The sequence below is a fragment of the Budorcas taxicolor genome, chromosome 12, assembly GCF_023091745.1.
Source record: "Budorcas taxicolor isolate Tak-1 chromosome 12, Takin1.1, whole genome shotgun sequence".
Classification (NCBI taxonomy): domain Eukaryota; kingdom Metazoa; phylum Chordata; class Mammalia; order Artiodactyla; family Bovidae; genus Budorcas; species Budorcas taxicolor.
The window spans coordinates 2,743,212-2,759,513 of NC_068921.1; the positions used below are offsets into that span (position 1 = coordinate 2,743,212).

The window sequence follows — 16,302 nt, forward strand, 5'->3', positions numbered from 1 at the left end:
TCTCAGAATTTTCCACAGTTTATTGTGATCCACACAGTCAAAGCAGAGATAGATGTTTTTGTGGAACTCTCTTGCTTTTTCCGTGATCCAGCGGATGTTGGCAATTTGATCTCTGGTTCCTCTGCCTTTTCTAAAACCAGCTTGAACATCAGGGAGTTCACGGTTCACGTATTGCTGAAGCCTGGCTTGGGGAATTTTGAGCATTAGTTTACTAGCATGTGAGATGAGTGCATTTGTGTGGTAGTTTGAGCATTCTTTGGCATTGCCTTTCTTTGGGATTGGAATGAAAACTGACCTTTTCCAATCCTGTGGCCACTGCTGAGTTTTCCAAATTTGCTGGCACTGACCCTAAAAAAATTAAGTCTACAGTCTTTTCTGGGAAGAATAAGTCCTAACATGTTAGAGGGGCCAGGGAAACACCTCCTGTTTTCCACAGAATGTGAGACTAAGCCTGTTAAGACTATAAATAAGCCTGTGGAGAAACTTAAAGGTGATTACCCAATGATTAATTTGCCTGCTACATCAAGAAGGAACATTCTTCCAAGTAGTAGTATACCACAGGAGTTATTATGGCATTTTATAATTTAATTAAGAAGTTGTGGTTCAGCTGGCAAAGAATCTGCCTGCAATGCAGGAGACCTCAGTTCGATTCCTGGGTCAGGAAGATCCACTGGAGAAGGGAAAGACTACCCACTCGAGTATTCTTGGGATTCCCTTGTGGCTCGGCTCGTAAAGAATCTGCTTGCAATGCAAGAGACCTGGGTTCGGTTCCTCGGTTGGGAAGATCCCCTGGAGAAGGGAAAGGCTACCCACTCCAGTATTCTAGCCTAGAGAATTCCATAGACTGTATAGTCCATGAGGTTGCAAAGAGTCGGATAGGACCCAGCGACTTTCACTTTCACTTTCAAAGTTAATAAAATAGAATGTATAGTCAAAGGAAAGAGCAGTCAAATCAACAAGAGGGGCCAGATTTTAGATTTCAAATGTAAAGACTTTAATGTGGATATCATAAATATGTTTAACAAACTAAAGGAATTTATCTTTGAGAATTAAAGGAAAGCAAAATTGAAAAGTTCAGTAACTGAATTAAAATATTCAATATGTAGGTTAAGTATAACCTACAATCTAAACACCTGAAGTTGTAATCCCATCTGGACAAAAGAGTGAAATTCTGGCTGGCAAAACATTTGAAGAAATAAAGGCAAAGAAATGTCAAATTGAGTGGAAAAATTAACTTATGGTTCAAGAATCTTAGTAAACCACATTCAGGATAAATATAAAGAAAAAGACACTTTGGCACATTCTAGTCAAACTGCTTAAAGACAAAGCGGAGAAAGTAATTTGAGGCTGAAGGAAACATATGAGAAAATAAGGAGATGGATATAGCTGATTTTCTAGAAATAATCAAAAGCAGAAGTCAACAGAATGGTATATTTAAAATGCTGAAATAAATCAAACTCTATAAACTCAAAATTCTCTGTTTAGTAGATACCCTTCCAAAATAGGGTGAAGTGAATACACTTTTAATTATATGAAAGCAGAGAGTTTGTGCCCGTCACAGCTGTCCTACCAGAAAATCTAAACTTGTCTTGCAGGCCAAGTGAAAGTGATACTAGATGAAAACTGGTACCCACAAAAAGGAATCAATACCATGTGAAATAATAAATGAACTGTGCTTTTTTATTCTCATAATTTATTGAACAGAAACCTAATAATTAAAAAATGACATTGCAAGGTAGTGTTTATATGTATATAGAAGCAGAAGATGTGATGGTAGTTGCACAAATGATTGGGTAGGATGAATGGAATTGCACTATTGTAACATTATGACACACATGAAATGAATCAGAGTGTGAAGTGTGACTGAAATGCTAGAGGGGGGTCAGGAAATGAAAACCATAAAAAAGCATAATATTGAGTTAACAGTCACTCTAAATAGACTACATAAAGATGCATAGTGTTCGTCCTAGAGGAACCAGGAAAAATCAGAAGAAAAAAATGGAGTACTAAAAATTGCTTGATAAACAGAAAAGCAGGAAAGGAGAACAGAGATGTAAAGGGCAGAAAGGACAAATACAAAACACATAATAAGCAGTAAGAAAAGTAGCATAGCTATGTATATTTCAGAGAATGCATATTTCAAGACAAATCATCTTTTAAGAGATAGTGGCATTACACAAGGATACAGGAGTAATTTACAAGAAACAGTCATCTTAAATATGTATGTACCTAATAAAGAGCATTAAAATTCATGAAACAAAACCTGTAGAATTAAATGGAGAAATAGATAGCTTCCCAGTCATAATGAGATTTTAATGCCCCTCTTTCATTTAATTCTAGTAAAAGTATATCAAAAAAGAAGACAGTAAATATTTGAAAAAGCAAGACTGTTCTATCAACCAGATTGTTCCATCAACCAGATTGTTCCAATTGATATTTATAGAAAATTTCCCATATAACTGCAAAATATACATTCTTTTCAAATACACATGGAACATTCACCAAGGTAGAGCATATGGAAACATAAAATAAATCTCAGTAATTTTCCAAAGATTGAAATCTTGTAAGAGTATGCTCTCTGTCTAAATTGAAATTAAATTGGATAAAAACAATAATAGAACATCTCTTACTGTTTGAAAATTGGGTAACATAGTATTAAATTGTTTGTGGGTCAAAGAGAAATTATTTTGAAATTCATGAAAATGAAAGCACTGAAAAAATTAACCTAAATTCTCTAATTTCAATCAGTAATCAAAGAAGGGAAACTATTACAGAAAGTAATCTACTACAGACCCATATCATATATAAACATACATGAAAAAATTGCCAGTAAGATATTTTTGTATCAAGTAGTGCATAAAAAGAGTGTATTGTTACCAATTTGTACAAGGTTGGTTTAACATTTGAAAATTAATTAATGCAGTTGACCATATTACAAAACAATAAGGAGAAAAATCATACAAATATCTATATACAAAATAAAAGCATTTGATAGTATTCTATCTTGTTTATGATATATAAGAACTCCTAGCAAGGAAAAATAGAAAACTTTTTCAACCTTATATAAGGACATCTGTGGAAAACATGGGACTGTCCTCATGCTTAGTTGTGAAAGATTAAATTCTTTGTCATTTATAATTTGGAAACCAGACAAGGAAATCTATTCTTATCACTTTTCTTCATTATAATATATATTCTAACTTGTGTAATAAGAAAATGAGATAAAAGGCCTGTATGTTGGAAATGATGTAAGTGAACTTATTATCTATGTGAATATATAAGGAATCTATAGGAAACTTAGAAGGTCACAAAATAGTAACTATATGAAAATCAGTTGTATTTTTTTATTTAAGCAATGATATATTGGAAAACAAATTAAAAATAGTACTATTTACAGTAGCATCAAAAATGTAAAGTACATAAGGATGCATTTCACTGAACATGTGCAAATTTTCTATACTACAACTACCAAGTTATTGCTGAGAGAGAGTTATTGCTGAGGGAACTTACAGAAGTTGTAAATAAATGGTGATATATATACCATGCTAGAGTGGAAGACTAAATTTGTTAAGATTACATTTTCCCCTCATGATCTATAGATTCGTAATACATACAGTCTAAATCAGTCCCAGCAGGTCTTACAACAGTAACTGACAAGATTTTACAAAAATTCATGTCATGTAAAGGACTTGGAATGGACAAAATCAATTTTGAGAAAGGCAAATTTTGCTGACCTAGAGTACTGATTTTTTATCGAGACAATAATGTTTTCGCTTAAGACTATATAAACTTTTTCTTAAAAGTTTAGAGTTTAAAGACTCACGAAGATACCATCAGTTGATTTTCAATAAAGGCTTGAAGGTTAGTGAGTAGAGAAAGGAACTTCCTTGTACCAAATGATGCTGTGAAAAGTCCTTCATCATACCATGTGTGCATGCTGAGTCTCCTCAGTCGTGACCGACTCTGCAACCCTGTGGACTGTAGCCACCAGGCTCCTCTTTCCATGGCATTCCCCAGGCATGAAGACTGGAGTGGGTTGCCATGCCCTCCTCCAGGGGATCTTGGTGGCCCAGAGCTTGAACCTGCATCTCTTAACATTTCCTCCGTTGGAAGGAAATGGCAGCCTACTCCAGTATTCTTGCCTGGAGAATCCTATGGACAGAGGAGCCTGGTGGGGCTACGGTCCATGGGGTTGCAAGAGTCGGACGCGACTTAGTGACTAAACCACCACCGATGCCACCTGGGAAGCCCTCATCATACCATACAGACTAGTTAATGAAGGGTGGGGTACACACCTATACATGAAAAGATAAAAGCTTCCACAATAAAGCCTAACATTGGCAAACGAGGCGTAAGTGGTATAAACCACTTTGTAAAAAGGTTGACAGTTTTTGTTCCGTTAAGTATACATTTATACTCTCCCTTTTAAATATTTAATAGAAATGAGGACTCAGACAAGAGTTTTCATAGTATCCTGTGTGAGTGTCCCTGGGCTGCCACAGCAGAGGTCCACAGTCTCAGTGGCTTGAAACAACAGTGATTTATTCTGTCACACTCCTGGAGACCTTTGGTCCTGCATGACTCTCTTGGCAGGGTTGGTGCCTTTTGGAGACTCTGAGGGAGAATCTGTATTCTGCCTCTCTCCTAGCACCTGGTAGCCTTTGGTATTTCTTGACTTGGAACAACATGCCATTCTTTGCTCCTTCTTCCCGTTCTTCACGTTTCCTTCTCCTGTGTGTGTCTTTCTCTCTCCTTTCCCTTAAAATGGCACGGCATTAGATTCAGGGATCACCCTAAATCCTGCATGATCTCACCTGGAGGTCTTTAATACTCAATCATACTGCGTGTATGCAAATCTCGAAGTCATTTTATTGAGTGAAAGAAATCAGATACAAAAAGTGTTTACTGAAAGTTTCATTTATATAAATTTCAAGAACAGGCAAAACTTAGTTCTAGTGATAGCAATGAAAACATTGGTTTTCTGTGTTAGCATGCGGATTGTCTGGAAGCAGACGTGAATGAATTTAAGACACCAGAATGGTTCCGAGTGTTATGCCAGCTTTTTAATTCATCAGATATGAAACTTATGTGTGAAGAGGGTTTTGCTAAGACTGCCAAATTAAATAAGAAGCCTCTCACTCTCTAACTTCACAACTTGCAGATCCTGAGTATCTGCAGAACTCGTTTGGACCTGCTGTGAAATCCTTAGTGGTCCAGAATTGATAAGCATTTGTACAAAAAGAGAAAGTATATCTGATGTCTGTAGCAATTTTCTATATCTTGACAAGCTGAAGGAATATACATTTTATCCTTTTAATATTTTTGTATAATTCTTGGCTTTATCTTGCTCCTATGGCAGAATGTAAAAAAATAATGCCATGTGTACTTTGCTGTTGTATAGTTTAAAAAATAACTTTAGCTTATGAGTTTTATTATCATAAGGGCACATTTATTTAAAAGAACAGTCTTGATAGTCTGAGCACTATCCAGGAATAAGGCACTTGAATAGCTATGTTTTTGATGCCTTTCCTGAAGTGCAGTGAACTTTTTTTTTTTTAATTCTAAGGATTCTGGAGATCATGAAAATATTGGCCAGCTAAAACAGTAAAAGGAAGATATTTTTCATACAGTTTGCTTGGGAAAATCAAGTTCCAAACCCTTTCTGAAGGGTCTTAGTCTGTCGTTAGACCTCCCTTCTCAGATGGCACTTTCCTCCCATCCCTGTGTCATTTTTTATAGTCTTGTCTTTCACAAAGATCCACTTGTTTTCTTCACCTTCTCCTTCTCACACGTCTTACAGGGAGTGGAGGAATGAGCTAGTATGAAACTGTGAGTGGCAAGTGCAGTGCTAGGGGACAATAAAAGTGGATCTGGAAACATTTAGGGCAACTGGGTACACCCAGAAGGAAAGAACGGAATGTGAAGAGCAGAAGGCGGCGTGCACAGCAGGGCCACTCGTCTCCATAGTGCTTTATCTAATAACTGCTGTGGGGAAGTTAAAGTCAGTTCTTGTCCGTAGGAAAATATGAGAGGTGTAGTTTGAGTATCAGATGGCTTTTAAGTTGCAGTTGTTAATTTTCATGTTATGATGCTTTGAGTGTCTTGCACACTTAGTTGGCAGCAAGTTAGCTCTAGACTCATGCCCTCTGGCCCTGTGAACTTGCAGGAGTCATTTAACTTTCCCGAAACACTGTCCCATTATTCCTTATAATTATGTATTTAGAAAGTATCTAAAGTAAAGGTTTAAAGCAGTATTGATAAGTTAATTCAGACTCAAGCTAGTAGCTTTTCAGTCAGCAGGTTACTTATGTTAGAAAGTTAAATGAATGAGTAATTAGTCTTGCAACAACTTTAGGGAAGAATAATAAAGATATGGAGTGTGTTCTCAAACTTCTTTTGAGGTGCGCCTGCACAAGGCTGCAGGCAAGAAGTGGGGGAAAACCCAACAAGTTTTGAAAAAGTTTGCTCCTGAAATACCATGTTTGTAAAAGAAACTGAATAAAGAGGACCAGATATGGTGTTAAATGTAGTTGGTGTAAAAATGTCAAATAGATTCTATTTTCCTCCCTCGTGAAATAATAGATAAAATTATACGTGAAAAACATAACCATAATGGGATTATGGGAGATTATATTTCCTGGAAGACTTTTCCTCCTTTTTGCCTTTTAAGACAGATGGCAAGAATTTGATGACACGAGGGCAGCAGCCACGACTTCTGTGCCGCTCACAGCACTGAGTGGGCACCCAGTCAATGCTTGTTGGTTCATTGATTTTCTAAAGGTCTTTTCGTCTTACTTTGTACCTGCTCCAACCATGCAAATGTTGCCAGTGAACAAAATCTTGAAATAAAAATCACCCTTTGTGTTCTGGATATTGCTTTCGATTTTATCCAGTCTCTGTTCTTAGGTGTTTTCATTCTGGCATGTGACATCTATGGTCATGTGATGGTTGCCAGAGGACTACTCCCTGCCTTCAAAAAATAGTAGTAAAATCAAAATATTTTTACTTTCTCTTTTATGCCTTTAGTTTGATATCCAGAGTATAACTCAGTGTTATCAGATTTTGGTGCTGTGAGTTTACATTGCTAAGACCCTGTAGTAATAAATGTAAAGGATACCTCTGGAAAAAATAAATTCTAATTTGTTCTAACCTTCTAATCATTTGCTATCTTATAGTTAAGTTTTGTAATAGTCTTTCCTTTTTTTCTTTTTTAATGACTTTCTGTTAGCTTTGAGAATATTTTTTGAGCATCATAGCTCTCCATTTCTTCATCCAGTCTAGTCTTTGGCAGATAAGTCAGAGTTCTAAATGTTTTGAGCAAGAAAACCAGAGTGCAGATGTCCAGTTTGAAGGGCTGGAGAAACCTTCAGGATTAAAAAAAACACTTTTTTTAATTTTTAAGCTTTTTCCTTTGATCCCATCTGAAGAAATAGACTTTGATTTGACCAATAAGAAAAATAACTGCTGTTATCTTTATAGATCACAAGATTAAGGTCTTAGAACATGAGGTTTCACTGAGGTCTTTTCTTTCTTTTAAATAAAAGGGAAAGCCATTTGGTCTAGGGCATCAGTGTAGGCTGAACAGTAGACTATAAACAGGCTCGAGTTCTGGTGATTTCTCAAGTTCCTTTCCAATATGGTAATTTTGTTCACTAAAATGCATTTGTTTATTTTCACTCAAAATACTAACTTTTCAAATTTGGGAGAAAAAAACAATATGAAAAAGACATCTAATTATAAAAAGTGTTAAAAGATCTGTTTACATTATCCTTCCTGACTTTGCTTTGTCGGGACTTTCCATAAACTCATAGCACTTTTTCCTGCATTACATCACAGATTTTATTTTTTCGAGGAACCTGTCCCTAGTGCCAGGTAGACTCATTACTCATATAAATCTAGGTTATATTATTCTAGGAAAATTAATTACTTTGTACTGGATTCATACGGTGAGCTTGTCGGCAGGAAAGCTTTAGCATACTTTGGGTTGGTTTAATATAGGCTTTTAGGTAGTCTTTTTTCTATTTGCACATGAGGTAGTATATTAATCCATGTTAAAATTAATATATTTTGCAATAATAATGTTTTACATCAGGTACTAGAGAATTCTTTCCTTGTTTATTGTTGTTTTTGTTCAGTCTCTAAGTCATGTCCAACTCTTTGCAACCCTATAAACAGCAGCTCAGTAATTGCATCTAACCATCTCTCATCCTCTGTCATCCCCTTTTTCTCACGCCCTCAATCTTTCCCACCTCAGGGTCTTTTGCAGTGAGTCAGTTCTTCATATAAGGTGGCCAAAGTATTGGAGCTTCAGCATCAAGAGTCTTCTCCAACACCACAGTTCAAAAGCATCAGTTCTTCAGACCTCAGCTTTCTTTATAGTCCAACTCTTATCCGTACATGAATACTGGAGAAACCATAGCTTTGACTAGATGGACCTTTGTTGACAAAGTGATGTCTCTGCTTTTTAATACGTTTTCTAGGTTGGTCATAGCTTTTCCTCCAAGGAGCAAGTGTTTTTAATTCCATGGTTCTTGTTTATGGCAAAGTACCAAATACCTGAATTCATAATCATTAATGAGGGCATGGGCTGAAAGCAGAGATGGCTGTGGGTCCATAATACACCTTCTGAATGGCTATAACCATATTTGTGCATGTGACTGCTCCCTTGTATGACTTACTGTTCTGAAGACTAAATTAAAAGTAATAGAGTATCATACAGAATGGTCCAGTACAATATAGTTATGTACAAATAGTAAATTTGTAATATTTAAATAAGGATACAAATTCCAGGTAAGTAAGTCCATTTGGAAACATTGTATAGCAAATGAAATGACTTTATGAGAAGTAATCACAGCTAATATCTATTTTCTGTGCTAAGGCATACAACGTCCAAACAATGATTTGTGCCCACTAAGAATGAGTATCCTAAGAAGGCCTCACTTTGTCTTTCTAAAATTTATTTTTATAACTAGAGTCATTCTATAAAATAATTAGTAATGTTTCCTGTACTTTAAAAAATTGTCCCTTTTGAGCTTACAGTTTCTATGCTTTCTTCTAGGAGAGAATATTTTCTCTAGATGGGAACTTGAAGACATTGCTTGGATTCAAGGAATTTTAAGACATTCCTTACAGTACTTTGTAGAGGGACTTCTTAATAACTGTATTAGTTTAGGTTTAAGAATCTTGATTGTATACGCATAAGCATTTAACAGGTCAAGTGGGTGGGAGAATACTATATGTACATTAGATATTTAAATTATTTGCTGAGAAAGTATTTAGTAACTCTGAGAGTTCAGTTCATCTGAAGATAACTCTCTCAGAGGTATCTCCTGAGAACTCTGTTGCTCCGGTTTTGTTAGATGACTTAGCTGGGTTGTCTTTCTGTGTTATTAAGGTGGTATCTGTAGTGTCCTGTTGGAGTCTAATAAGTTCAGGCTTTTGTATGGTATATTTCATTTTAAATAACAGTCATTATATTATGAGCAGATAGCTTTCTGTCTCCTTAATGAAATCCTATGAGCTTCAATAACAGTCATTATATTATGAGCAGATAGCTTTCTGCCTCCTTAATGAAGGCCTATAAGCTTCACGTGACTTTTTTTTTTTTTTTTTTAGCTTTTCCTTTAGGGTCTGTGACAGACACAACTCTTTCCTATTTTAATCTTATCATATTCTGTCACTGCTTTTTCCCTGGCCTTGCCTCAAAATACTGATGTTTATGATTGTTATTGAAGTTCGCTGGTTTTGGTAGTGCTGCCCCATCGATCTGCTTTGTCTCAAATTTCTAATATGTTTGGTCAAAGAATTCGCATGTAACTTAAACAATGTACATCCCAAGTCCTCTGGCTCCTCCCGCCGTGTGTTGCTTGGATGTGGTTTGGGGGTAGATTGAAGGCCGGAGCTTGCTGGCCCTCTAGCCGCTTGCTCTTTGTGATGCTCTCAGACCCTCTCAAACCCAGGACAGGATCCCTCTCTGCGCGCTTCCCAGCTCTAACTGCCCCAAGCCCTGCGCGGGGTCACTCCGCAGCCCTGTGTTTCTGAAGGAAGTCGGTTTAGCACAAATTGGGACCTATTTCCTCTCCCTTGATCTAACTCACACTGTTAGTCAGCAGGGTTCTTGCGGACAACAGTTGCTCTTTGAAGAAAACAAACCCTCTTTAGACCTGTCTGAATCTGTTAAATATGACCCAGCATTTTCAGTATTGAACAAAAATTAAAGCAGTGCTATGTATGAATGCTCTGTAATTTGTTGCATCTGTATCCTGTTACCTTTTAAAAATTGTTTTTTAAAAAATTATATGTACTTTATTACTCAGTTAAATTTTGTCACTTAACTGAAGATTTCTTTTCAACGAGTATTTAAATTGTTAATTTTTTCTTTGAGGGATGACTGGATTCTTCACAAAAACATGCAGGGTTTTTCTCTCTTCCTGCTATCAGTTTTAGGGGACATATTGCTTCTTCCGTACTGTCATACCAATAAATCATCCCAGATTACTTGCAGCCACACAGTACTAAAGTATATCATGCATTTTAAAGGAAATCTGCTATTTTCTCTTCAATCAGATGAGCAATGTGAAGAGACTACGGCCACGGCTCAGTGCTATTCTCTTTAAGCTTCAGTTTGAAGAGCAGGTGAACAACATCAGACCTGACATCATGGCTGTCAGTGCCGCCTGTGAAGAGATCAAGAAGAGCAGGGGCTTCAGCAAGTTGCTGGAACTGGTGTTGCTAATGGGAAACTACATGAATGCCGGCTCCCGGAATGAACAAACCTTCGGATTTAACCTTAGCTCTCTCTGTAAAGTGAGTTTGTTATTTGTTTTTCCAATTTATTTCTTAATTGGAGGAAAATTGCTTTACAACGTGGTATTGGTTTCTGCCATACAACAGCGCAAATCAGCCATAATTATACATATATCACCTCCCTCCGAACACTTATTCTTAAATGTCAGCCCTGACTACATTATTTATTCTTTAATTTGATGTGCTCATTGTCAATAACTTAAACTGAACCATCAACCCAAACCCAGGGTGAACTGCGCTTATTTACTCAGCCTCTGAACTAAATCCAAATATTAATTGTCTCTGATCTGCAAATTCAAATGAAGGATTTTTGTTTAATAGCAAAATTGTGTTGTAAATCTGTGGTTTCTCAAACTGATGAAATGGAACATCAAAATATTATTTAAGCCTAATATTCATTCAATATAAATACCTGCATATGACAGTATATATATTGAGAATTGCTTGTGATTCCCACTAAAATTTTTACCTTTGGCTATTTAAATGTTTCTGTGCATTTTTCTTTTTTGAAAGCTGACTAAAGGGAAATAAAATTGAGACTGCTTTATATAAAAGGAAAGTCATATTAGGAATAAACATAACTCAGAAGTCATTAATGATTTTGAAATATTTCTATTTAAATATAATGTTGGAGGAGATGAAAATTTAGTACGTTTAGAGGGTTTTTTTTCCCCTTCAGTTTTTTCTGTAGGTTAAATTTTCTAACAGCAAATCCATTCAGAGTTTTATATAGCAGAGCTCTAAGAAGCAGGCCATAGTAATAGTGCTTTATTGATCTGCTTACAACAAATTCTTCTCAGTTACACAGCACAAGAAAAGCTTTCTCTTGTTCTTGACCTGGTCACATCTACACTCCCTGATTAAGGAATTTGATTGTTGTTATTGCCAGTTTGATGGGGAGGCGAGAAACACGCTCGGCTTTAGCTGTGGGTTACCAAATGGTTAGTCTCTTGGTGCTTTCCTGGCTTTTCTTGCACAGTTCCCCTGGCTTATGCCTCCTTTCAGTAGCAGTGCCTTGCGAACTTTTCTCCTTTCCCATATACATCTTTTCACTCTTCTCTCCTTGTTTTCTTAGCCTGCTGTGTTCAGTGAAGATCCCTAGCAAGTATTAAGATGGGATTCATAAGACATGTATTAAAGACTGCACATTTATAGAGGGCTTACTTACTCTTGTGTAAAACGCTTGTCCTCATCATCTCATTTTATGTATATGATTAATATTTACCTGGGATACATGGGATTCCTATTTTTCATATGTAAGCCATTAAGCATGCTTAAATATTTCAGTGGACCTCTATACTAAAGTTATGGCAGCAGAGTTAAGAGAGAACGGCTAGCTGCACTAAGGGAGAGCAGTTACTCAGAGAGGAGCAGGAATTTGAGCTGAATCTGGAAGGATGAGTGGATGTTCTCTGAGAGGAAAAAAGCATTCTAAAAAAGCATCAACAGTTCATGTAAAAGGTTATATCATGGCCTGTGTGAGTATACCAAGTGATCAGTTATTGTTGAAGGGGCTTCACTGGTAGCTCAGATGGTAAAGAATCTGCCTGCAATGTGGGAGATTTGGGGTCAATCCCTGGATCAGGAAGATCCCCTGAAGGGCGAAACGGCAACCCACTCCAGTATACTTCCCTGGAGAATTCCATGGACAGAGGAGCCTGGTGGACTACAATCCATGGGGTTGCTAAGACTCAGACATGACTGAGCCACTCACACTTTCCCTTTTGGATGGAGGAAGAGTGGAGAAAATAGAAATGAAACAGTAAGTTGGTCTCGATGGTGAAGAGCTTAGGTGTCACGCCTTATGGTAAAGGCGTTATGAAGGCATTTTAGTTCCGTAGAACTAGTGATGTTATCCTCTGTTTTTCAGGAAGATAAGTAGCAACAGTATGGAAGAAAGGCTAACTGCACCTTCTACTACTGTCACCATTAGCCGTGTATGACTTTTCAAATTTCAGTCAATTACTATTTAAGTAAACTTAAAAATTTTTAATTCCTCAATCACACTTAGCATGTTTCAAGTGAGTCAGTGTCCATACATGCAGACAGCGTTAAGTATAGCACGTTTCCATCACTGTTCTATTGGACAGCCGTGGGTTAGGGGGTTATAGTGGGGAGAGACACAGTGATTGGCTGACCTGTGTCACATAACCTAGCAGGGCACCAGGGGAAATGGAGCTGAGAGGATAGCTGGGGATGGAAGAGGAAGAAGGGAGGGGTCAAAGATAATTCCCTGCTACTGACATGTTTGAAGCTGTTGCTCAAAGGAGAAATGAGTTCAGGCTGATTTGGTGTTTCCTATCTCTAGTTTCTAGAGTAGGCAATGGCGACCCATTCCTGTATTCCTGGCTGGGAGATCCCATGGAGAGAGGAGCCTGGTGGGCTACAGTCCTTGGGGTTGCGAAAGTCAGATACCACTCAGTGACTAAACCACAAACAACAGTGTCTGTTACCTCAGTGTCTTAAAAGGCATCTGCTTGAAGCTGCCTTCTTTATATCTTTTACATATATTTGAGGGTCCACTATGAAATGGTCACTGTGCTCTGAGATGATGGAGGTCTGACTAAGGTAGTTGCAAAGGAGTAGAGGGGGTGGAGGGCAGTGTCCACATTTAAGGAACATCTAGGAATTGGGAGGGCATGGTGATTATGAGTTTGGAGGCTGAAGGGCAAGGAGGCAAGCAAGACTGCCAGTTCAAGCTTCCCCTGAGAAGAAAGGAAGAAAAATAGGGCCGGGGGTGAGATGGCAGAGAAGTTTAAGTCCACATGTGGAAACTACTGGAGTTTGCTTCAAACTGCGGAGCATCTGTTCTGGCTTCAGATTGTATCTCAGAACAATGACCAGCTCACAAGAAGCTGACCACATGCCTTCCCTCATGCCTTCCTTCAAAGAGACGTGGAGACAAGAGGTTAGGTCTGATCAATGAAGAGGAAGTGCCTCATTTGGTACTTGGTCCGTAGGAAATGCTGAATAAATAGCTGTTGAATGGGTAGCAGTGCACGAAGCAGTGCATTCAGTGTTGTGTAAAGACAGTGTTATTATGTAGTTGAAAACAGATATCCTCTCATATTGATACACAGTTGCTGATGCATAATGATTTAAAACCCTTTGCAAATACAGTGCCTGCTGCTAATATTTTACTATAGTCAAGCTATAAACCTGTTAATCTGTCTCCAGATAATAGGGTTGACTGTATTTTCAGTCAGCGTTACTGGATATTTTGATCTTCCCTGTTAGGAGCCTTCTGTTGTACAAGAAACAAAATAAATACTACAGCTTCATATTTGTTATTAGCCTACATGTCAAGTTGAAAGCATATATTGAACAAGATGATATCTCATCATGTTTGTTATCAGAAGTAGCAGCTTGATCTTTGACAATTGTGATTGAATTTTCACACTGAGCATGAAGCATTTGCTTTGATGATAAGCCCCATACAAGGAATTCCATATTTATTTGACAGTAGAAAGACAGGGTAATATTTTAATCTGTTCAAACATGCTGGGTAATTATATGCCATTTAATATTCTATATCCAAAATCTTTACTTTTAAGGTGCTTTATAAATTTAGCTGAAGTGTGTGGAAAGTTAAATTGTTAACTTTGCATTGTTCAGAGATAAATACATGAATAGTGAATTCTATATGCATTGTAATTTGGTTTTAGGGACTATATTATCTTTGTTTATATCTGTGATTGAGATGGCTATAATAAACTATATTATAATTTATATTATGATAAACTATTATAATAAAACTATAACATCACTGACTCAATGGACGTAAGTTTGAGCAATCTCTAGGAGATGGTAATGGACAGGGAAGCCTGCAGTGCTGCAGTTCATGGGTCACAAAGAGTTGGACACAACTGAGCAACTGAACTGAACTATAATAAAGGAGTTCAGAACGAAAAGATTTTACTTTATTTTACCCAAAGATTTGATAAGGTCTGTGATGAATATAAAAGTAAAATTTGAGACATTAAGTAACCATAGACTAGAATGTATTAAGATGTCAGCATAAATTAAAGTAGATGGTAGGCTTGAGGCTTTCTAATGGAAAAAGTGAAGTGCAGAACACAGTCATGAGGCTTTGTGAACTAAATATTTTAATTTCTCTTATTAGCCAAGGCTGCACATCATGCGAAATTTTGCCTGCATGTCATTATAAATGGAAAATAGGATGTCTAGCAGTGTTCTTTTAAATAGCAAATAAAAAAAAAATCAGTGTCATGAAGATCTTTCTTTTAGAACCATCTTCCTCCCTATCAGCCACCCCCTTCTCTTGCAGATATGCACTCAGAGTCTGTTAGGGGGTAACACGCTAAGAGAACCCTCATAGTAAGATATTGCTGCTGCTATTTAGTTACAAAGTCATGTTCAACTCTATGAGACCCCATGGACTATATATAGCCTGCCATGCTCCTCTGTCCATGGAATTTCCGAAGCAAGAGTACTGCAGGTCCCAAATAAAATATAGTAATCTCAAACTGCTTATTATCCAAATTTATCTAAAGTTTAGTAATATCTTTGGAGGATTTTACAAATGACAAGCACTCTCTCCATTCTTCTATATAGTCTGTTTATCCTTTTAAAAAGCCAAGCCATCAGAAAGCAAAGCACTTACACCATTTTCCTTAAACTAGGGATAGTATTACTATAACTGAAAAGTACAGGTGTATCATTTGATAATAAGTAGTTTGAGATTACATTCTTTTATCTGGACCTGCTCTTGACTAAATGCAAATTTGTATCCTTAGAAATCCAATCAGCAATCAGGTAGGTGCTTGTCTGACCAAAATGCCCACCTAGAAAAATGTATATGTTGTTGGTGCTAAAATTAGTAATTTTAGAGAACCTGTGTGGAGCCAGGTTAAGTCAGCATTCTAGAAAAAGGGGATTGACTCAACCATCAAACGCTACACCATATTAAGTATATGAGATGATTTTAACTTGTTTTTGAAAAGATATTGTCAATTCAGAAACAATGATTATAACATGTTTGTATATATTACTGGTGTCTGCTAAAATGTGTGATTTCTAAATAACGAATCATCCCAATCAGTACAATTGAATGACGGAGCTATTGTTCTTGGTAGCTAAAATGACTGCCTGTACTGGGATAGTAAATATAAGTTTTGGAAGAGTTTACCAATTATAATAAGTTATATTAGTTTATGCAGTGTTAGTTGGAGGGGAGGGATTGCAGAAAAACGTCACTGTTGATTTGTCTATAAATTTATCCATATTATCACTTATAGGAAATTTCCTGTTGTCAGTGGCAGTAGAATGTTCAATTAATTCATTTCAAAGGTGAAGTTATCAAAGCATACGTAGTAATGGGACTGTTGGTACTGGGAGTTAGATATTAAATGCAATGGTGGCAGGCCAGTTTGAATTTTGTCTGTTATCTTTTCAAGTGCATGAAATTATTTGGTCTGTATGTTTCTTTTATAAGCATAGGCTAACCAAAAGTTGGATAAATTCACCAAAGCTGTG

At 36.9% G+C, this 16,302-nt stretch overlaps 1 protein-coding gene across 1 annotated transcript in view; it reads left to right on the plus strand.

Annotated features, from left to right (window-relative positions):
• Window positions 1-16,302, plus strand: part of DIAPH3 (diaphanous related formin 3) — a 571,880-nt gene that overhangs the window by 299,563 nt on the left and 256,015 nt on the right. Inside the window, exon 21 of the mRNA XM_052650016.1 lies at window positions 10,567-10,806. Coding sequence (XP_052505976.1) covers window positions 10,567-10,806 — 240 coding nt within the window. The remainder of the gene's footprint in view (window positions 1-10,566; window positions 10,807-16,302) is intronic.